Source organism: Phalacrocorax aristotelis, chromosome 7 (genome assembly GCF_949628215.1).
Source record: "Phalacrocorax aristotelis chromosome 7, bGulAri2.1, whole genome shotgun sequence".
Taxonomy (NCBI): Eukaryota; Metazoa; Chordata; class Aves; order Suliformes; family Phalacrocoracidae; genus Phalacrocorax; species Phalacrocorax aristotelis.
Genome location: NC_134282.1, coordinates 36,932,321 through 36,955,823, shown reverse-complemented (window position 1 = coordinate 36,955,823; position 23,503 = coordinate 36,932,321). Strand labels below are relative to the sequence as shown.

Below are 23,503 nucleotides of genomic sequence, written 5' to 3'. Positions count from 1 at the left end.
TCTAACGTGAAAGCAAGGAAGTTACTTTTTGAAGATGGGTGGTAGTATCAAGCATGTCAGGAGAGGAGACTATAAACTGTCATACATATATAAATTCTTCACACCTGAAGTGTAGATTAACAGTGGAAAACCTATCAGCATGGGATTGCAACACGTTACATACATGAAGAAACCAACAAGCTAGAGCACAGCTGTGCACACTGTTATTCCAAACTAACACTGTAATTCTGTACCAGTGATAAAAAGGAGTGATTGGCTTGACAGCACTCTGGCCTAGCATTAGCATTGTCCAATTTAATTCTTGGTTGAGAGAGACAAACTAAACAAAAAGGAGATACTTCTGGTGGAATCCTTGTTCACTAGAGTTACCGAAGGTACAAATGCATGAAAAACAACTAAAGCCTAAACACAGAAATGGTTGCAGTGCAAAGAAGAGGCACTGCTTCCAGGAAGACATGAGTATGCTTACCACCAATAGCATGTGCTATTTGTGCAACATCATCTTCCATACCAAACAGAACAGATTTGTAACAGCAGCAGATTACAAAAGAAAACTGAGAAGTCAGAGAGCTCTCAGGTATTTCAACACAGCTCCTTAGCAATTTACAAAGCAAAAATGGAGAGGGAGATTCAAGAGAGCCACAAACTCCCTCCCAAGTGAATCCACAGAACAGATTCTTTGTGGTATGCTAGAAGTGGATCATGTTTCTGTACCTCTTCTGTTTTTATTCACTGAGAGACAGTTGATGGCACACACAGCACAACTGCATGATTTTTCAAGCTTGTCCTGAGGTATATATATTTGTGTATGTGTGTGACAAAAATGCCCTATTAAAACCCAAACAAAACCAATGCTTCAGAATCCCTGATTTCATATTCTTTGAAGTGGAATCCACCGATCCAACTTTGGTGCAATGCTTGCTCTTTAAAAAAAGGAAGGAAAATAATTACTATCAAAAGGCTAAATGCTCTTTTAAGACTTAATATTTTAGAAGCTTACCTTGCAGCCTTCACATGTAATGACACCATAATGGATTCCTGATGATTTGTCTCCACAGATCTTGCATGGAATAATTTCAATTTGAGCTGCAACAGAAGCACGCAACCGGTTAATTACATTTTCTTTTAAACACCTTATAAAAGCATTCCCTGATCAGCATTTGTACAGTGAAAACTAATAACCTGCTAAACATTATACCGCATTAACTATTCATTGCTGAACTGCAAGGGTCCCCTAGAGCTTTGGACTAAATTATGGCTGCTCGTTATATAATAGCTTTTGGGTTATTAAAATGGGTCATTTGAGAAGGTGTTTAAGAACCCACAAGAAGGCTAGAATCAGCATTTCAAAGCCAAAAAGAACAGGAGAGTTTATATTTTGGCCAAAGAGCCAAGACAACACTAGAAAGGTTCCTTCCAATCTTATTCCTGTGAGATTGTAAAAGGTAATTTTAAAGTTCCCCCTGTCTGAAAATGAATGTAACACCTTTACCAGAGGAGTCATCATCATGCCATTCAGTTCACGTGACCAGTCAATTGGAAAGAGAAGTAACAAGGTAAATAGCAGCTACATTTTACACAAGAAATCCAAAACTCACATATCTGAAAGTGAATTATCAGTACATATTTGTGTATTAGCTGTCACAGAACAAACGAGGGAGGAAAATACAGCAGTATTCTAGTCAACTTACAAAAACAAAGGAGTCAGCACAGTCTGGAAAATGCCACAGAGATACATGATATGAAAGCCCTGATTTTTTAAAATTTAACTGCATACATAGAAAACATACCTACTGAATTCAGTTTAGTGTGTGAGAAAACTCTCTGCATCTATCTCTAAATCACAGCACCTCCCCTTCTAGATACATGGATTTAAGAAGGGATTCCTGTGTGCCCAGGAATACCTCTCCAACTACTTTTGGCTGCAGTCATATTGCTAGCAAGTATTTTTGGATAGGACTGTGCTGAGGCAGCGCTTGACAGTATCAAAGACCAGCAGTCCACATTTTACGTGTGCTTCCATGTGCTCACACAGTCACAGACTGTACGCATTAGGTAGATAACAAATCCCAAGAAAGCCCTTTTTCTGCTGCAACAGTGTTAGGATCAGGCTACATTAGTTTTCCCGAACTGGCTGAGTCCAAAAACGAGTACAAATGCAACCCTTGCTGTGTCTCTAATCATGATACATTAACAATCAGAAGTGCTGTTAATCTTCTGTGAGGAACTGAAAGCCATTCACAAGATGCCCGATTGTTTCAGAGACCTTTTATTTCATCCAGTTTATGGCTATCCAGACTGTAACAATACAAAAAATCACATCGAAAACTTTCTTACAATGCATTAGCTTAACTTTAGTTGCACTCTTAACACTATTTTCAAAAAGTCATGTCCACTCTTACCAACATTGCATTCTACATGTCATTAAATCCCTAACCAACTGCTTATTATTAAATAATGATCATCTCCCAGTGCTACTGTGTACTGCATTTCATTGCAGCCCAATATCATAGCTTCGGATCAGGCCAAAACTGTAAAGTAACTATAAACTAGAAGACCAGAAGAGTTTTAGCACATCGCTGACTGTAATAAATACTCCTTTAAAATATTTTCCAGACAACATCAAGTACAATGATTGGAGCAGCTGAGTACCTGAATAGTACCCATTTGCTCCCAGGAACCTAAAATGCTCTGCTGAGGAAAGCAGTGCGCAGCAGCTATGGGGCTACGTTGCTGTTTTCCTGACAGTTCTGTATCAGCAGCATTCAAAATATTTTCGTGCAGCAGGACACCACTCGCATCTGCTTCCATCATAAGCATCTTTGCATTCTTGACCTTTAATCCCTCACCTTCCCTGCAGCAACAAAATGATAAGCTGAAATTAAAAGGTCTGATTAGGACACTTAAGGAAGGAAATACTTCTTCCCTGCAGTCCTCCAAACACTCTTTTCATTTCACTTTGCTCTCAGCTAACACATTAAACACAATGGAGCAGGAAGTGAACTAATAAAAGGGAAAAATAAAGTGTATGCTATTTTATTAATGGATTACATTAATTATTACTAGAGCATCATACGTTTACGAACAAAGCTTGGAGCAGAAATGGTGTGCATCAACACACTGAACAACGGAATGAAATTCACAGAAACTCAAAATCTGTATAACATACAGTTCAAATTCAAAGCGCAATCCTGTGGGCAAATTCCAGAACAGATCTACTGATTCAATATATGATTATTTTTCTACTCTGCTACAGTGAATCAGCAGCCTTCTCCACCTCCTTTGACAGGGCACTGACAAGGCTTATCTCAACAGCTGCATGGCGGTGTATTTTTTTTATTTCACTTTTATATACATAATTACTGCCTTATTTTGAATAGATATGATATAACTGGATCTTGTTTATCTACAGTCTCCAGCACATTAGTTAAATCACCCATGAAGCCTGTCTATTCCATCCCTATTTCTTAAGCAACAGGGCATTTGCAGAGTGTTTCTGAAGGAATGTAGCATGCCTTCAAAGTGATGGCCTAAAGCTAGGTTACTAATAATCTAAAAGGTGTCATAATTAGTCCCAAACACTTTTTTTCCAGGGTGCTTTACTATTAGAAAAGAATCTCCATAGAGTCACAGGCTCCAGCTGTGCCAGTATTTGCCGACCATTGTGTGTTTTTAGCAGCAGCACCGAATCAGGTATTTTTTAGAAGTTCAGATTTGCTCGAATTTACTACGTCTTCAGGATACTTTCAGTTAAGCATGCAGCATTTAAAACTTCAGCTAATCACTTCACTGTGAGATACAGGGCAGTGGGATGAAACTCGGAAGCATAAATCACTTGGGACTGCCACAAACAATTGTGTTACAAATTAATGCACAGAAAGACATCAGATCAATTACTGCTCCACGTGGTTGCCTTTGCAAATCAACTCATTGAAATGGAATCCCTGTCGCAAGTCCATACCTTTTCTGTATAGCATGAGAGGACTTGGATACTTTAAACTTACTAAATGCAAATTGCCTGTGCCAAGAGTATGCATTTTTCTTACCAGGGTGAAAATATTTTCCCCACTTTTAACTTTGACATGCAAATATGTACTTGCTAAAACCTTGATCTTACGCAAATAAGGCAGGTGGGAAATATTTTTACTTGTCAAGAATATGTTCCAACTTGGTTTCTCACATTCCCAGAGTTACTTAAAGCTTCTTACTGTGCTCACATTAATTGTACCTGTTCTGTGCTTACATAGATTTACATGGTGTATTTTCCAAGATTATATAAAATACTCTAATTCATGCTTTAGACTAGAATTAGCCTAAATTACAGTTTACAATTTCTGTCTCCTGGGGTGGTGCTCAGGCTGATTCTGGTTCATGCATGAGAAAATTATTTCTTAAATATGAACTGCAGAAAAAAAAAAAACCAACCCTCTTGTAGTTGCTTAGAAACCACTATAGATACCCAGGTGACAGATGTAGTTTGTATTCCCAGATTAAAGGCCTAAGAATCTTTCACACCCTGAAATAACAGTGCTCCAGAATAGTTCCGAGGATGTCTTGTGCCAAAGGCAGCAATGAATAGGAATAAAAGCCCAAACAAACCACCAAAAGCAACAAATGCAAGCTCAAGCACAGAGACCCACCACAAGCATCAAACAAGTTGCTACAGAAACGGCTCCTGAGAGAGAGAAGTGGCCATTAAGGGCCGGAGGTAGGAATCATTACGAATTATGTCAAACAAGGCAAACTGGTCTCCACAGGAAAGGGCATCTCACACCCACTAAGATCTCTCAGTATATGCGACTCTAACATACAGCTAATCCTATCACTGGAACGTCTGGTAATCTTCCTTCTGCTGTAACATCATATGATCTTCATTTTGAGTGCAGACTCTTTGAATTGCTCAAAATCAGACAGAACAGGAACTTGAGCCCAAGTATTACAGGGGAGAAAAAGGCTGTGTTTTTCCCGAGCCTTTCGTCTTCCTCCATCCACTGTGTTTTCACTTTCCAATTGTCTGACGTAGCACTGGTATGCTTAAATGACACAGTTGCCTCCACTTAATTCCTAGTGAGCATGCCTACCAGACAACCAGAGAGAGCACTAAACAACATCTTTTGTTGGCATTCAGAACAGAAGAATATGCCTTATTCCCTCCTACTCCAGGCTTCACTTCTTTCCCCACATCTGGAACAGTTTCACTGTGATTGCCTGCCTTTTTCAAGCTCCCTCCCCCAACCAACCCATCTAGACAGCTTCTCCCCCTTTATTAATTCCCATATCATGAAATGCTGCTTTATTCCTTAACTGGTTTGAGCAGTAGAGGAGGAAAGGGGTCTAACTCTGTATTTGTAAGGAAGTGTTCTGTACAAGCTTACCATAAACTTTAGTTTCTTCCTTTCTAACTCCTTGGACAGACTCCAATCAGAACAAGAGCCCATATAGCCAAATAAAGCACAGGGCATCTTTCTCCCCAGTTCTGCCATTTATGTAGAAACACATTGAGCCTCAACACAGGAAAGCATACACCAGTCCACCCCGAAGAAAACAGTTTTCAAAAGAAAAAACTATTTTCCAAAGACAGAAGTTTTTCTCCCCATTAGTGTGTCTGAATGAAGTGTTTGTTTCTAGTGAATTAATTGTCTTGGGGTAGAAAAAGAATTTTCTCATTCCTCCTCCTGTTTTCACACTGTTATTTTAAAATTGTACATTCACACAGATCACCTTATTTTTTCTAATTTGCAACAGGTATGAAAGCTCTGATTTGGTATCCTGGGAAAGGCTCTTCAATGGGAGAAAAAAATTGGTCCCCATTCCTGCCTTTTAGGTGAGATTCACCTAGCTGACCTGAGCTATCTTGAAAGTTAGGTAATTGGCTGAAGTTAATTGTCTTGTCTGCTTCTAGAGTAATGAGGAAGGGCGGAAGAAAGAGAGAGAAAAAGAAAGGGAAGAAGAAAGAGAAAGCAAGAAGGAAAAAGGGAGAAGGGGCATGACTCATCTCATTCCAGACAAGCGAGATGAACCCTTGAGTGGAGATGCCTCCTCTTCACTCACCAGAGAAGCAATTTAACAATGCCTTATTACAAGCCTAACTTTTAGAAAGTGAAAGTCAGGTGAATCCTACTGCCTCTTACTGTTTCTGAATTGAGAAAAACACGTTTTCTGGAAAGGAAAACCTGTGTAGGAAGTGTTCCCTTCCCCTCCTGTGGTACACAGGGTCCCAATCACCTGTGTACGCTGGCACCGTTGAGATAAGAGCATTTCTATGGAGTTCCTCATCAAAGCTCCTACCCCTCAGCTCTGAAGGCAACAATATCAAGAAATTCCAGGTATACACCTTCCCTTTTGTATTCAGTAAAGACAGACTTAAGCACATACTGGTTAGTCTGCTAGACTGGTCTCTACTTCTCAAAACCTCTACAGGCACTGAGCATCCTTCTCTGATCCATGGGCTTTCTGGGGAAAGCACCCTAACCAAGAATTGCTAGCTGAACTGAGGACTTTCCTTGAGGCTAGATGTGGCATCTGTACAACAGCCAGGACTCCAGCTGGGATCTCCTGGGTCTCAGGGTACTGCTTAAGAAGTTATTCATTCTTTGCAAGAAAGGTTTGAATTCTTTTCCCTGAATGTGGCTCACCTGTCCCCTACTTCACAGGGTATGTACAATTTTGCAGCGAATTCAGAAGGGCTTTGAAATAAATATGATATGTATACAAATTGGGGTAACCTGCTTCTAAAGGGATGCAGTTTCTGCCAGACATCACTGCTAGTGCTGTTTGTAAGTATATTGATTAAATTAGGAGGCATACATATTCACTGACATATTCATACATATTCATTGACTCAAACAAGGGTACTGCATGTAATGTGGTATTTAAAGCAACATAATATCTGATCACAAACTGAATTAACAAGGAATGATTTTACTATATAATATTCTAATCTTCCTGCATTTTCAGCTTCATTACCTAAATAATTTGCTGTCATGTACCCTAAGTAATTTGAGCTGCCTGCAAATTACTTGCCTCTGAACACCTGCAGCTTACAAACACTGCAATTCTACTAAACTGAAAGCCAGTGGCAGCACAGCACTGCCCATTCCATTAATACACTACATTAAGTGACCATCTGTCCACTGACATATATTAAAACACTTAAACCCCGTGTACTTTTAAGGATGACAGCTGGTTGGTAGACATCTAAGGTATTTTTAGAACACACAGTAAGTGTTTTATCAAGAGCTGATGGAATTTACCTGCCCGCTCTTTGTGTGAAAGGTTTGTTTATTCTATATACAACCCCCACCATAACGGCATTCAGGCCAAAAGCAGGCCTGCTACAGACTGCAATGATATAGCTAGTAGATGTAGCTTCTGAGAAGGACTAACAAAGCCTGGTATTCTAGAGATCTGGGGTCCTACTGGACCTACTGGAGGTTGAAATTCCAGCAGAAGCATTCCCAGCACACGTGTGCATTCCTTGTGTCTTCCTCTCCTTTACAGATTCTCCTATCCATAGTTGAGCTCAGGCTGTGCACTATCCCTCAGTGGAGTATTAGCTGGGTATCCTTCTGGGTATGTTTCTCAATCTTCAGGAAACATGTAAGAGCACATCTTTGGGACTGCTCATGCTCCTGAGCCTGGTTGAAATGGTTTTGGAAAAGAGGAGGATTGGGCTGATGGACAGAAAACCAGACAAACACAAACAACCTCTCCAAGCCTTGTTTCCTTAGGAAATCACACTAGTAATAAAGTAAAATAAATACTGAGGTTATACTGGTACAAATCCTTTGAAGTCTGTGGGTGTGATGGGTGGAGTAGAAACGAACATGGCCACCAAAGTATTAATTAAAAGTAAAGTATGAGCAACACCTCAAACACACAAGGCAGAAATGCTGCAATGCCAAGACTAGGCCTTTGGGCCTGAACACAGCTGGATCCTTCTTAGTAGGTCACTTGATACTGTGCAGCACTCCTTAACACTAAAAACATTCAGCTTCAAAGAGTATTAAAGGAGATGCACAATAAATAGTATGGAACAACCTGAGCACTTTTGGGGCTTGTAAGACTGACTTTTAGGAATAAGACTAAATTCTTTCAATCTCTGTTACTGATTTGGACACATCAAAACAGCAAGAGCTCATATTCTCATACCAGGATCACTGACACTTATGTTTACTGTTTCACTTAAAGCCAAGAAATTTTACTTACACAAATTTTAATTTAAAGAACTGAAGCTTTACTATTACATGAAGCACTGGCTTCAACAAAGACACCTGAATGCCTAATGAAAGAAGGCTATATGGAAAATGGTTTGGATTCTCTAGTATGGAAAACTATTTCTGTGAAGCTGTTGTGGCGAGGTCTCTATGTATATTTTTAATGTTATATTCAAATAGAAAATTCCTGGAAAACCTTCCTAGACCATCATAATATTCTTAATTCTTATAAAGAAAAATTAAAACAAAAAGAAATCCCAACACACACAGTCTAGGACTTCTGCAAGTGTTTAGGAGTACAAACAAGCTAAAAATTTATTTAGGGTTTTCAGAGGAACTCAGAGAGATGTTGGCTCCCTCTCAGTCATGTGTGCAACACTAAGTTATTTTTACTTTCCTTCTGTGTAACACACTGATATCTCTCCGCAGTCTTGGCTTTATCGATCCAGAAATATTCTCATTGTTTTTTGACCCAGCAACACAACTTGGTATCTCAACATTTGTTATCACCAAGCAACTGAAGACATATTTTGCCTTGTACTTTTGAAGAAAAAAGACCAGCAATCTAGTTTGCAGCTGAAAACTAGCTAATTTTATTTTCCTTGTTGAAGGAATGACAGGTAGAGACAACTCTAGCTTGGGACTCTGGTCACATTATGAAACCATACCACAGACCAAACTATAACATCAAACCACTGAACTACAGCCTAGGCTCAAAATAATCCACATCCAGATGTGTTCAGTTGTCCAGGAGTGCAGAAGAGTAGTTCTTTGGAGAATCAATCTCTCGTTACTTCCTGGGGCATACAACTAACATCTTCCCAATATGCAAAGTCTAGGGAGTTCTGAAAGCTCCAGCTTTGCTACTGCTTTCATGAACTTAAATCAAACACAAATCATGAAGATGGCTGAAATATACACCAAGAGAGGAACACTGTAGCGAGATAAATAATAATGACGCTAACTCTTTTGAGGAAAAGATAAAAGCATGAAAAACCGAAGCACCAACTCTGAATACAAATTCTATCTTTTTACAGTGGAGGAGAAGATTCCTTCACTAGACACAACACACAGGCACAGTAACAAGACATAGTGACCAAACTTAATGGCAAAGAACAAGAACGGGGAAAGAACAAAGGGAAAAGTGTCGCTATGCAATGTCCTACGCATTTCAAATACAAAGCATTTGAAGACTAGTTTGATTATTTCAATATTGTCAGAAGGGACTTCCAAGTTTCATAAAACATCAGTTTTGTCCCATAATATTTTGACTTTCTTGGTGGCTCAGATGCTTATGAATAAACATTTAACCACTTTACCCCACTCCTCTCACTGAAAATTATCAGTAGTTATACTGGCTATGATGAACACAGTTTGGAGTGTGATTAATTTGAGGACTAGGCTAAATGTAATTCTTGTTAAATAAAGCAATTCAGAAAAACAGTTTTTCACAAGAAAAGAAAACACACTGGCACTGCAATCATGTATCTCCCTAATAAAATATAACATAGTTTTAATCAAAGCCCCGAACAGCATGTCAAGGAATGGATACTATAATCCTCACTCTAGTGCTGATTTGCTGTGTGAATGGGGGTGGTAGTTGGTGTCTCATTTTCTCTATCTACGTAATCAGGATAATCATTCTTTATCTCTACCCATAGCTATCTCAGGCGACTGGTACTTACTGCCAAACCTTGGGTCCTGGTCTTATAACCCAAGAAACTAGTGAGCAGACCTCCAGACAAACAGATTTCCAGCATTTTGCATTGCATAGATAAAAGTTGCCACAAAACTATGCAATAGGACTGCTAGTTTTTCTGAATTTTGTTAGTTTCCTTTTCTAACTTTTAAAAACAAAGCATACAGGTTGAATTACACAGCTACAAAACATTGCTTTTGACAAAATACAACCTTTAGAAGCAACATAGGTGCGAGCCATTACCACAGTAACTGCCAACACTGACTTTTTCTGCTCTGATTTGCTACTGCATTTATTCAGTAAGCAGCAAGCTAGTATTTATGTCAGTCCACGCTGTATGTTTTTACAGGATTCTAGAGTTCACTTAGGTTTTGACATCCCTAATTTCTTCCTACAGATAACCAGTAACCTTGGGAATTTGTCAAGATGAACACCTGCAGCAGGGGCATAAGCACAGTTCTACTATGATACAATCTATACCACACTGCTGTGCTGCTAGAACAAACCAATGCATATTGCCTGTTAAACGAAAAAAAAGAGCTGGTAGGCCAAGATGCATGTGTGCCCTGAGGCAGGGTAAGTGCCCCTATATACTCAATCACACTGAGGTTTCTCGTAGTCTTTGCAATTTATTTTTCTCTCACATTGGAAAAAGCTAATCTATTCTGATTTCTCCTTCCTGGTGTCTGTATGTTGGGTTTCCCTTTTGTAGTATTAATGGAGAGGAAAACAGAAAGTGAAATTTACAGAGGAACATAATTCAGAGTACATTTATTTGCTGGAGCTAGCTCAACAATACTAAAAGCATTCTCCCCCCTTTCACCAAAAAGAAGCGCGTACCAAAAAGCTTAAATGTATTTGTACTTCTGTCCAATTTCCCAATTCTCTGGAAGAAATTAATAAAGACTTGATTTTAATAAAGTATTTTAATAATGTAGCATTTTGGAGTAAAAATCTATATTACCTCTGACATTTACTCCACAGATTAGTGCACAGAGCCCCTATTTTATATGAAATTTCCTACTTTCAAGTGCTTGACCTGGACTTCTGAAGACTGGAATTTGTAACTCCAACACTGCCCTGTCACCTTCTTTCCCCTAATTAAAGGTACTGGCTTAGGGGAGCATCTCAACTTTTCTGTTTATTTGCTTGCAGTAGGAAAACAAAGAACTTACCAGCCACTTGTCAATTTTAAGCACCACTTCCACAAGTCAGCTAGAAGTATCACAGCACAACAACCTTTACTTGAATGACTTTTCACAGGTTGCAAACAGTCTTAAATGATGAATACTTTGAAGGCAATCATTTTAGTCCCTATACAAAGCATATAGTTACTGTATGCAGGATTACGAGAGTAACTTAGTTGCTGGTTAAATTACACTACCTTTCATTAAGGAAGGATCTTTTACTAGCCTTTTAGAGCAGGGTAAAAGGGCACTTGGAGAGCCTTAGACTTCCTTTTATACAATATGAAACTACACTCATTTGAATTTGTTAAGAAGCTATGTATATTTGTGCTATCCATTTGCAAAATTATGTCTCAGTTTAATGGTCTCATTGGGCTACCTAGCAGCACAAATCAAATGTTACTACAGTTAGTTAATAACTGTAGTTACTACATTAAAAAAAACCGCCTGGAAAGCCAATCACTTGCAACATAGTGTCAAAATTATTAACAATTTCAACTAAATTCATTAACAAGGTGACAGGCTCCTGAATCGTTAAAGGGACATTAGGTCGGCGAGACTACAGCACCAGCTAACTGTGGATAATGCTGCAATTTCATTCCTTCTACTAATATGCACAAAGCTTTCGGATCAACCATTAATAACTCCTGATACTACTACCTAGGAGATTGTCTCCGATTACCAACCCACCACCACGTTCTCTATCGAAGTGCACACACTTTCCTTTATTCTCACTATTTGGCCAAGTCAAGTTCCACTTTAATACTTCCCCAGAGATAGCAACAGTCAGTTTGAAAAAAAGGAATATGGAACGAATGCAGAAGAGGCAACAAAGTGAGGGCAACCCAGTAAGGTAAGTGTCCCTTTAAACAAAGTGTTTGCCATGATTCAGCTTTGTTCTGCCATTTTGCCAGGCTGAACAAATTTTATTAAGGGTTTGGCCTCTGCAGAAATTGCAGGATGTATCACTGTGTGTATTGAGAAATGGGACTTTGTACAATTAAGTTAAAGCCAGGCAAACATGGCTGGTGCAAAAGCCACTTCCTTACAATAGAGCTATACTTCGATGAAAAACCACTCAAAACCCAAATTTACTTCTAGAAGAAAAAGTTGCAGGAAAAAAAATAAAAGTATTTCACACAGACTAGAAACTCCATCATTCTGAAGTGACTACATCTGCATTTTTAAGATACTTTCTTTTTCTTTTTGGCTGTACATGATTTTGATGTCATTAAAAAGGCTTCCTTTGATGCTGTATGCCAAATAGAATCATTACTTTCTCACAAAGGTGTGCTCTAGATGTCTAGTTTAAATTTTCATTTTCAGATGATTCATCTAAGAGATGAACAATAACAACCAAAACCAACTTCAGAACTCTGAACAGTCAAACGCCTTTTAGCTTCACTCACTCATTTTTAACTCCCTCCAACACCTCCTTCCTGGATTCACATGGCAGTCGATACCGAGCATGAATTCTGCAACTCCTTCTGTGATATATGGCTGTCAGAAGCAAACCACAACCAGATTCCCTCAAACCTCACAAAAGAGGTTCTTTGGAAGTCTGTATCCTGTGTCTTTCTAGCTGACACGGTGTCACTTTTTTTATCCAAGGATGCTTTCCATTACCACTGTTTCTAGCGTACAGGTGTTTGTCACAGCTTCTTTTCATGAATCCTCTGCAGAGATCATTAGAAGATTAATGAAACTGAGGGACGCTCCAGGGGAAGCCGCGTCCTCTCCTCTAGGTTTTGAAGGCAGCTACTCCCCTAAGTTTTGAAGGCAGGAGCACAAAATAGAATCATTATACCTACATTTCCTCCATCTCAAAGAAAATGTCACTGAAGTCCAAAACCAATCAATGATTTTCAGCTGATACATGTTTCCTGATACACATTGAAGACACTAGAAAGTACAGACATTAATTATCAAGAGCTTATAGCCTTTTTTGTGATACAGGGTCAAATCTCTGCTGAATAAATAACCATGTTTTCCTCTTCATGAAAGTTGCTTCTTTCAGCCCCTGCCCCATCTCAGAGGGAGCAATACTAGTGTAATATGTGGAATCAAGAGGAAAGCTACATCACTTCTACAATTGCCTAGAAGACAGCCTAGACAGTGAAAAACTGATGCAGAGTATAATTTTGCCGTTGCTCTTCCCTAACACCTCTACAACTTATCTGAACACCGAATTATACTGCTTTGAGAAGACCAACACACTCCTTCCAACACTGACCAGTCACTTAAGACAACCTGGATAAGATGCGTGCACGCTTGCCAGACCCTGCTACCACATAGGTCTATAGAAACAGGCACTGCACATGCTGCACTAAGTATGGCCACACATGCTTCTTGCTAATGACGATTTTTACCTACCCACAGCTTTTGTACCAGAGCCTCCCACTGCCTAGAAGGGGCTTTACAAGGCATTTCTGTCATACTTCAAATGGACACCCTTCCCCTTCTCTTGACCACTGACTGCTTTACTCCAGCTTCATGGTGATAGAACTTTTTTCTTCATAATCTTAGCGGTACTTTACTGACTTGCATGAAGTAACACAACAGTCCATCTTTTTGCAGCAGGCTGGGGTTGCCCAGCTGGCCAGGGAAGCTGCAGGAGGGTGGCCAGCTCTGCCTGTCTGCAGTCAGGCACACATTTTTCTTCTCCCTCAGATGTTCTTTTGTAGAAGGGCACAGGGGGAAAATGCTATGACCTGTCCCCAGAATCTACACCAGGAAGAAGAACATGAAAGATGATATCAGAGGAGATGGGAATTTTACTGGCTTTGGCTTACAACAAAATAAAACCACCATCAGCCTATCAAGCAGTCTCAAAAACACTCCTGCCAGAGAGAAAGTTCTTTTCCCAACATGTTCTTCAAACCAGGTATTGCAGTGTTGTCCCCCACCAACCACGCTCACACCATCTCCCTGGACTCAGCTCTGTTTCTGTGCTCCTTTATATCCTCATGATGCCTGTATATACTATAGTCAGTGTTTGAAAGCCATCTTTATTTCATTACAAGGATCATGAAAGACAAAATGTAGTTGCCCACAAAAATGTTTTAGAAAATTACAAACTTGGGAAAAGGTCTAGCAAAAGCTTTTCCTTTGCCACAATTAGATTAGGCACTAGGACCTTCATTAAAACCCTTTCTTTTGCCTCCTCATTTCATAGCATTTAATTTCCTGCCTCTGAGAGATTAAACCAACTGAAAGGCAGTAGATAAAGCAAATTTGCTTGCTGTTTCAAACAGATATATTAATGCTTTATGCTTAAAAAGCTTTCAAAGTGTCTTCAGATGATGATTAACAAACATTGTACCTAAAACGATATCCAAGGTCAGATTGTGGCAGCAGATATGTGACTGAAACTCACAATAGCTCTATTGCAATGCTCTATGCATAGGATACCTCCATTACATACATTAAGGAAGCTTAAAGTTAAGCTTCACATATTTAAACACTAACAAAGTCTACTTAATGGCAGCCTTCAAAATGACAGTGGCCTCCTAATCTGCTGGAGATAAAGTGCCAAGATTAATGATTACATAAGTGAATCGCAGAGCCCAGAAACAATAATCAGCTCTTCTGTTGTTATTTGTGTACAAAGGCTATTAGAGTCATCTGACATTCCAAAATCCAATATAAAGCTGTTAAACTCCTTTCACGTACTTATTTGAGGTTGGAAAACTGAGAGGTTGAAAAAAAAAGGAAAAGGAAGGGTTTGATTTCCTAATTCTTTTCCCCTTTTTTGCTCTAAGCCAAATCTCTCTTTAAGAAATGCAAAAAAATAAGCTTTTAAACAATGCCTGGAGTAACCAAGATTGCTGTTAAAGGAATAATACCAATAAAACCCTAACATGCTTAGATAGCAAATTTTAAAATAGTTACTACAAGCAAACCAAGTAACTATTCTATAGGAAAAGACCCCATTGAGTTGAGGGTGTGAATAACATCATCTGCACAACTCTGACAATAGTGGCTGTCTTCAGCAAATCAGCAAGGTGAGAAACCAAAGGTGCTCACGCACTAAACAGCCATCTCCATCTAGTAATGGACTCAGTGAGAATTCACTCTCTGGATTCATATAGACACAGTATTGTTTGTGAGAGACCAGACCGACCGCTCTTTGCAAATTAAGGCAAATGACAGGTCTCTCTGCAGCCCCTCGAAATGTTATACAACCAAATTTTTTTCCACAAAAATCCTTTAAAATTCAAAATAACTCTCTTTGTTTCCGACAGAAGACTGAAAAGCAAGTTTAGAAACAAAACTAACAAATTGGCCTTCTCCTGGTTCCTATGTTGCTCCTTCGCCTCCACAGATTACACAGGGAATGGGACAGGAAAAAAGGTGGCTACGTCCCTGCCCTCTCCATCTGATCAGTGAGTAATGCCTCCCCCGCTCCTGGCAAACTGCACAGCGGGACAGCCCAGCAGCTGGGAGCTTTGTCAGCAGCCATGTGTGCAGTGGGTAAACGGGTACACTGCACATCACCCTCACCTCTCAGGGAAGCCAGCAATTACAAACCCATTTGTAGCACAAATCACTGCAGCCCTGAATGCAGCATTCCCCACTGGCCTCAAAACTCACAGAAAGGGCAGGTGAGCAGGCCCCAGCTGTCAGACAGGAGGGGTGTGCATGGCAGACAGACCTCCAGACCAGCTGCTGCAACTTGATCTTATGGGCAATGAGCTGGGCCTTGTGCTGAAATGGCAGCTACAGCAGCCACTGCCCTTCTGGGGAAAGGACTACTCTGGGAGCAACCAGCCTCTGGAGACGGCAGGCCCCACTCCCTCAGCTTGGTGGTGACTTTCTCTCCTTGTATCAAGAGAGAGGCAAGGTGACAGCTGTGATTCAAGCTAATGAAGGTAATCATGAGAATACTCATAAAGGAAGGGCAAGATGCTGACAGTCACAACTGAGCTTGTGTAGTGGGGCAAGTCCAAGGCAGGCCCCTTCCCCATTGTGACATCAGTAGTAAAACAGCGTCAGTTTCTTGTACAACAGAACAAAGCCATTACAGACTACGAGCAGAAGTTTTTCCTTTATGGCTGTGAAGTGATTTTCTAGTGTTCCCTAAGGTAAAGTCAATTAAGCGATAACCACATCTGTGCGGAGAGCATTCAAAATGCTAATATCCCCACCTAGATAAGTCTTCAACTTTCCCTGCTTATTTATCTCTAACTCTTAGAAATTATTGCCACGAATGCTCCAGTGCCTTTACCCATTATCTTTGCAATCCTGCTTCTTCCTAAAAAAAAAAGGCAAAAAGGACAACACATAAGACCCGTACCACTCTGACCACACTGAGGAGTAAAATGATACAAGCAAGAAGTATCAGCTGATCTACTGCAGCATAGCTGCTGGCATAATTTGCTGCTCTTGAAGTTGTTCACCTTCTCATCTGACCTATAGAGGTAAGAAAATCTGCTATGCCACCAGAGGCTCACATACTCTAGAAATAACAGCAGTTTGCATCATGAATTATCTAACATGATTTACCACTTAAGGAAAAGAACAGCTATCATGTTTGGCATTGTGCCATTTGGCCATCAGATTCTAAAATTTTAATGTTTGTTATCTTTGCAGTGGAGATAAGAGAATGCTGGTCTCGGGTATTCGGCTTTAGGATGGCTTCCATACCTCAACATGGGATGACTCATGTTACCGAAGTCTCTGGAGACACGTTTAATGCATCCCCATGTTTTTAAGTGGGGAAAAAAACCCACACCGAAGCTTAAATACCCAGTACTGAAAACCAAGGAACTTGATGACATGCTGATTTGCAATCAACATTTATAAGAATGCCTTCATACTTTATTACTTTTGTTTATAAAAATCACAAAACTGCAAAATAGCCACATCTTTTTGCAAACAAGCCACATCTTTTTCAAACAAGTCTGAAAGTACAATAAGGAGAAGACAATCCTATGTCCCACAGAACTGGGCAGAATACACGCATTGTGTAGAATAAAAGTAGAAGCAGGAGATTACAGAATAAAATGACTGAGTCAATTGTTGCTAAATGCATTTGACAGATTAAAAGGAAAAAACCCAACTTGCTTCATGTGGTTAACACTAGGTTCTACAGACAAAATCACCCCAAAAGGTAGAAGCTGGTAAGTAGTGAATTTTGTGCAATTGCAAATTGGATTTGTGTTTCCTCAAATAAAGAAGGCTTGATAAAAGTTAGAAGAAAATAATAGAAATTCTACCTGTATTATTGTAATAATTTTACCCAAAGACAATCCAAACCATTTAATGAGCTACACTTCATCACCTTGTCTGGACAAGAAAATAATTGTGTAGCCAGAGCTGAATGAAGCTATACAATATCTTACCAAGAACGACAATCTCTCAACCCTTTCAAGGTGGTCTTTACCCATCATTCTTGCTGATGTTTCTCTCTATACTTGTGTTCTGCATGCATCAGAAAACAGACCAGAATGAATGCCAGGCAGCTCCCAATTTTTACTGTTTTAACAGTGTACTATTTTAAAAGGCTCACACACAGTATAGTCAGTCACTATACTGCCCTTAATAAAGACCCAAAATGTTTAACCAGAACTTCCCCATTCCTACTCTCAGAAGAATACTTGCTGCATGATTTTCTTTTGAAACTGTGATTATTCAAAGCTCCCAGGAGACAAATGGAAGCAGAGATAAGTAGGGGAGCAGCCAGAGGTCTTCTGAGAATAATGAAGTGAAAGGAGAGGAAACAAACTCCACAAAGAACTGTTGGCTCAGCTCAGCCCTACAGTTTCTGTATTCCTGAATGGAGCATTCATAAGTAAAATAAGCTTCTCTAAGCAAGCATTCCAAATAATTGTAAAAACCATTTGACAAAGTGAAGAATTATTGTTCGTTTTGGTACTTGACTCTCCAGAGAGACAGCTGTTGTTCTTACTGTAGCAATTTATTAACCAGTAGTACAGCTTTAACAACATTCCTGGTAGCATCTCAATGGTTAACAAGCAGCCAGATTCTTTCCAAAATTGTGTTTTCCAAAGCATTATTTGGAAAACATTGCTAGAAAAAGTTCCAACTGAATAAAAAATAAAAACAGATATATGACAAGCCTTAACATCAGGCCTAAACATCCATGTAGAAGACATCTGTTTGGGGAGTTGCGGGTGCTTTACACAGAAAGTACAAGTTTTTATTTATATTATTGCATCACAAGTTAATGCCAATTAAGTAGGAGAGTCACTCTGGATTTAGCACAGAACCTGGCCCAGGGCACTGGCACACAGAATAAGAATAAATACTAATCATGCTTGCTCACACTGAGAGGATTAGATAACTACAGACGTAGGAAATTAAAACCACAACAAGATGACCCCACGCTTATGATTTCCCTGTTGTACCAGATCAGTCAATATGAATAATCGACAATGTAAATTGAAATCCTCAGATAAAAATAATGGTTTTACTGCTTTATTTCTCTTCACTTGCACACAAATTGAGTTGACTATCTCTGACAATGCCATAGTTTAATATTCTAAACACACTATCTCCTTTAACAATGCCTGGAATAGAAACAAGCTGCTGAGCTGGATCCTCAAGGGGTGAAAATCAACACTGCTACACTGACTTCAGTAGAAGCACATTGATCTCCACCAGCTAAAGCTTTGGGCCCTAGTGGGCAATTAGGTTTCTGTTATGTGCTAATTTAAATAATGTACCACAGAACATTTGTTGTACAATAAAGTAAGTTTACATTCTTCTGTGGGGAAGGACAAGCATTTGCTGTGGCATGATGAGAGTTATGGATTCTGGTTTCAAAGAGCAGGATGAAGTTTCAGTATAAACTACTCCCCATAATAACATTTTTAAACCTGCAATTACTCATACAATACTACTTTAGGAAGCCTGTAATTATTTGGTAAGTTCTTACCAATGTCTACTCTAGATCATAATTGCTAACACCGCCTCCTTCAAAGGAACTAGTGTCTATGTTAAAATCTCATTTTTGTTAGGTTCCTACTACACGAAGTGGCTGTGCTGTAACGTTACAATCTCTATTAAATGGAGGAGGAAAACCAAGCTGATTTATGCCCCAATCTTCAGCCTTTGAGCAAGGCCTGAATAAAAAATTGAATACAACAATCCCACACACATTTCTTCTGAGGCTTCCGAGATGGCCAGGTTGGAACAGGGACTTTGGCTGCAGCTGACATAGGGCAGAGTTTTTTTGCAACAGAAGTTTACTGAGGACCATGTGCAACACCCTCTCACTCTCCCAGCAAAGGCTCACACGTCACCCAGAAGATGAAAAAGCAGAAAAGTGGGGTGACAGGGTTCAGCCACAAAGACAGCTAAGAAGATTTTCAGGTGTCATAGGGCAGGTCAGGTTAAAAAAATATCATTCCTGTGCAGAAAATGTTAACAGCAGTTGTTAAAGCACATTTTGTTCTCTTCTGCAGCAATTTCTTAAGCATGCAAACTCCTCCTTTCAGTCTCCTTTTAAATGTCATTGGCACTCTTCTTCCTGCCTTAGTCATCAACAACCAAGTTACTAGCATGCCAAGGTCCCTATTTAAAGTTTTCTGGACCTCAGATGTAGTCAGGACAGGGGCATCATTCCACACTTACGGGTTCTCCTATGGTGCAGTCCAAGTGAAGCAGCAGGATTCAATACACACTCTGTTTTGAAAGCTGAAAGCACACCTCAGCACAGCAATTTGGAAGCTCTCCAAATGCCACTTTTGAGAGAGGGATCAGCAAAACGGGGTTTGTCCCCATGTGTATGACTCTCACGTGAAATTCAGAACAGAAAACTGCTGGAGATAATACTCCAGCTAAAGACCAAAAAACATGCACACAATTCCAAGTTGTCTTATTTTCTACAGAACCACTCAAGGCAGAAAGGCAAAGTAGCATGGGCTTACGCAGGTCAAAGTTGTGCAAGGTGAGATGTGGCATTAAGCTGCAACACTTAAATTACACACTGCCTTTATAAATGTACTTATCCTGGTAATAGTGCTCTTCCCTAGTTGCGTTTGTAACTCCTCAGAAATAGTTTAATTTCAAACAGAAAAAGCTTATACAAAGTCAAGCATTTTTAATGATAGCAGTCACACAAGAAAAACTTGCCACATACGGAAGGTCGACAACATCACTGCAGTAAGAACTCGTCCAATGGTTCCCCCGTGCTCTGGACTTCTCAGTTGCCCCATCACTGTGCTTTGGACGTGCTCTACAGACATGGGGAAAATTCAGAGCACACAATCTGCACTCAGAAGAAAGAAGAAACTAGAACTGATTGTGGGTAAAGTTTTGATTTTATTTACATGCCCAACAGGGAAAGGAGAATACAGAACTCAACCCCACTAACACCACAAGCATTTTAGCCAGCAGAAATCTCTAGTCATTGAATGGAGCTGGCGTCCCCTCCCTCTCTCCCTCTTCTCCTGGTGCCTATAGAGCTGCACTGCAAGAGCCAAATGAGGGAACGACTCAGGTTGAAACTGTTCTTTGAGGGATTAACTTTAACCTGAATCAGTTTCCTGACTTAATTCCCCACGTGACTACAGAGATGCTGCTTGTACTCGCACAAGGGAGGAGTGTATTTTTTTGGAAATGCCAGCTTATGGGAGGTTTAAATACAGAACTAAACTGTTAGTCTACTGAATTGGAAAGAGGAGATCTGGGGTAGCAGGCAGAAGGACAAGGAACACAGGGTTGGTTTTCCAAGAAACAGAATAGTCTATGAATAAGTCATTGGTTTCTATGTCCAGTATTGCTGTGAAACTTTAAGCAAGTCACTTATTTGATGTGTCAACTCCTCAGCTGTGAAATGAGGACAATGCTTTCTTACATCACCCAAGTGTTGTAAGTTGAAAATTAATGACTGAGATACTTGGACGCTCTGGTGCTGAAGGCCAAGTCAGTCCGTAGCTACAAGAGCAGGGTGATTAGTGACAGGGAGGGGCTAAGGGATCAACATATTATTTTTGGCGGACTATTTCCATAGAGGATAAATGAGAGTAACTGCTACTTACTTGATTGCAAGGAATTGAAAGAGCTCTCTGTAGCTCCCTCGTGGGCAGACACCTGAACAATTAAATAGCTATGACCTAATTTTAGCCAGAAACCTTATGTCACAAGGAATTTACAGGGAGGTGTCTTCTGTATGTGCAAAAATAATTGCAATGTGGAAGGATAGTTGACCAATGTGTTACTTTAGCTGTAGGATTAGGGATAGACCCTAACCCATTCTCCTTCCTCATATTCCCAATTCCAAAATTTCTGACTGTAAGAGATACAACTGCATGACACAAAGTATCACAGGATTAGGACTGAAAGAAATTCTGTGCACACACTGCTTCCAGTATCAGAATGATAGGGTCACTTAAGGAAAAGTTTACAGAAACAGACACATAAGGGTGGCAGGGAACATTATAATAAAATCTCACCTTCTGTGTGATAGAAACGATGGAATATCACCCAGTGGGTTTTGCATGATGCCCATGCATACCAGTGATACTAGAAGGCACTTCTTTTTAAAATGTCATTATTATGCACATAGAACCATCAAACAATAGAAAATGCACCCCAATTCTAAAAGAAGTTGTTCCAACAGCTAAAACCTGTCCTTTCCTTCTAGCCTGATTCTAGCCTGTCTTCTTTCAGAGAAATACGGGAAACATTTCTTCCTCTCAGGCTAATGCAGGATTGCTACTATGGGATTGAGAAGATCTGATTTCAAGTCCCTGTGCTGTCACAAGGATTGTGTGAGAGAGCCAGGGCAAGTCACATAACTATCACAGAGTTATGTGTGCATCTAACTTCTGTAAAATGTAAGATGAAAACACCAGGAGTTAAATGATTATATAGCTTCATGGAGATGGGCACACGCCTTTCTGTAATTCAGTTTATACCTGTAGAACATTAGGATTGAAGGCTTCCTGTCTGTGAGGATCCATTAAACTGTGCTTGGATACATCAATAGGAATAGAAGCCACATAAATACTTATATAGATAGCGTTTCAAGCCTTATTGAGCTTATTATTTCTCAAGAGCTTATTATGTCCTTGCTAGATTAGAGGAGCACATATTCAAAAAACAAACACAAACATAAGGAAAGCTTCAAAGTTGAAATACGAACCTCAGGATTTTAGTTCCTACCTTATGATTTTGAGATATTGGGCTGACCATTCTAAAAATCCCTGGAAAGGGATAACACAAATTCCCTTTCCTCGGTCCTCTGGGCCAGGGGATCAGCTCTAAATAATCATTATTAAGAAGCTGTGTCAGTAGGTTAAAAAAAGTATCAGTAGAGAATGAAAATCCTGCGCTATCTGGATTTACACTGAAGACCACTGAAATACATGCAGGCTGAAATCTCTGCAGCCAGCCTGGCAGTTCGCAATTAAATTGCTAGGAATGCATAAGCATTATTGGCCTTCCAAAGCAGATTCCAGTTTTATGGGCAGAGAGTTAAGCACCCTGTAAATTGTACCCAAGACTCAAATCCTCAGTGTTACATCTGCTTTTGTTCAACTTATCTTCTGAACTCTTGTGGTTCGGCAATAAAATGGCAATCTGTTGATTCCTGGCTATGACACAGGCTTCTTGTGTGACCCAAGCCAAATCTCTTAAGCTATACTTCAGTCCCTTACTTGTGAAACAGGTAAAACACATCCCTTAGTGTTTTATGCATAAATTAACTTGTGGAAGCTGGTTTTTCAAACAGTTCACTAATTAACATTATTAACAACCCTATAGATAAAGAGATTGTCAGAGGGCTCTGTCTGGCAACCCTGGCCCAAGGAAAGAGTTCATTCCAGAAGTGATGATAGAATCTTCATACAATTCCAGAAAACCAAGTTTACTGAATTCCATGAAGTTATTTTTTTAAGAATGTGTACTTCTTGGTAACATGTTGTAAGGATTTCATACTATGTAGGGCATCTCCTACATTTAGTTTTATTTGGAATTAAATGCCACCATCAGTTTTCAGCACAGTTTATGTGTGTTAGCTTGACAAAATTTTACTGGAGAAATTCTGAAACATTTAGTAAGCTTGGAACAAAGAGTTGAACATTGGAGACCCTGTTTTCCACAAATATACACTTATACACGTTGCTGGAGAAGGCAAATACAGTTCTACGAAAGCCATGTTTATTACCATATATTTTCAGATGTAAGCTCAACAGGGCAGATAAACACAGGAAAAATATATTATACAGTGCCTAATACCTTGCTTGTCCTTAGAATGTCAAGTAAAGTCCACAACTAACTTCGTTATCTAGTTTTCATACGCCTGTACAATATCTAAGCACAAAACTCAAGTACAAAACAAATTAAATAAAACAAAGTTTTCATACTAGGATGACAAGAAATTGACTAGGAAGAGGACCTAACATTACTAATCCTTGTTCTGCCTACACTGA

The 23,503-nt window shown here is 39.6% G+C and overlaps 1 protein-coding gene across 3 annotated transcripts in view; it reads right to left on the bottom strand.

The window, feature by feature from the left end:
• Positions 1 to 23,503, bottom strand: part of RORA (RAR related orphan receptor A) — a 390,738-nt gene that overhangs the window by 20,150 nt on the left and 347,085 nt on the right. For all 3 annotated transcript variants that reach the window (XM_075100102.1, XM_075100103.1, XM_075100101.1), the window contains one exon: positions 1,001 to 1,086. In XM_075100102.1, the coding sequence (XP_074956203.1) occupies positions 1,001 to 1,086 (86 nt within the window). The remainder of the gene's footprint in view (positions 1 to 1,000; positions 1,087 to 23,503) is intronic.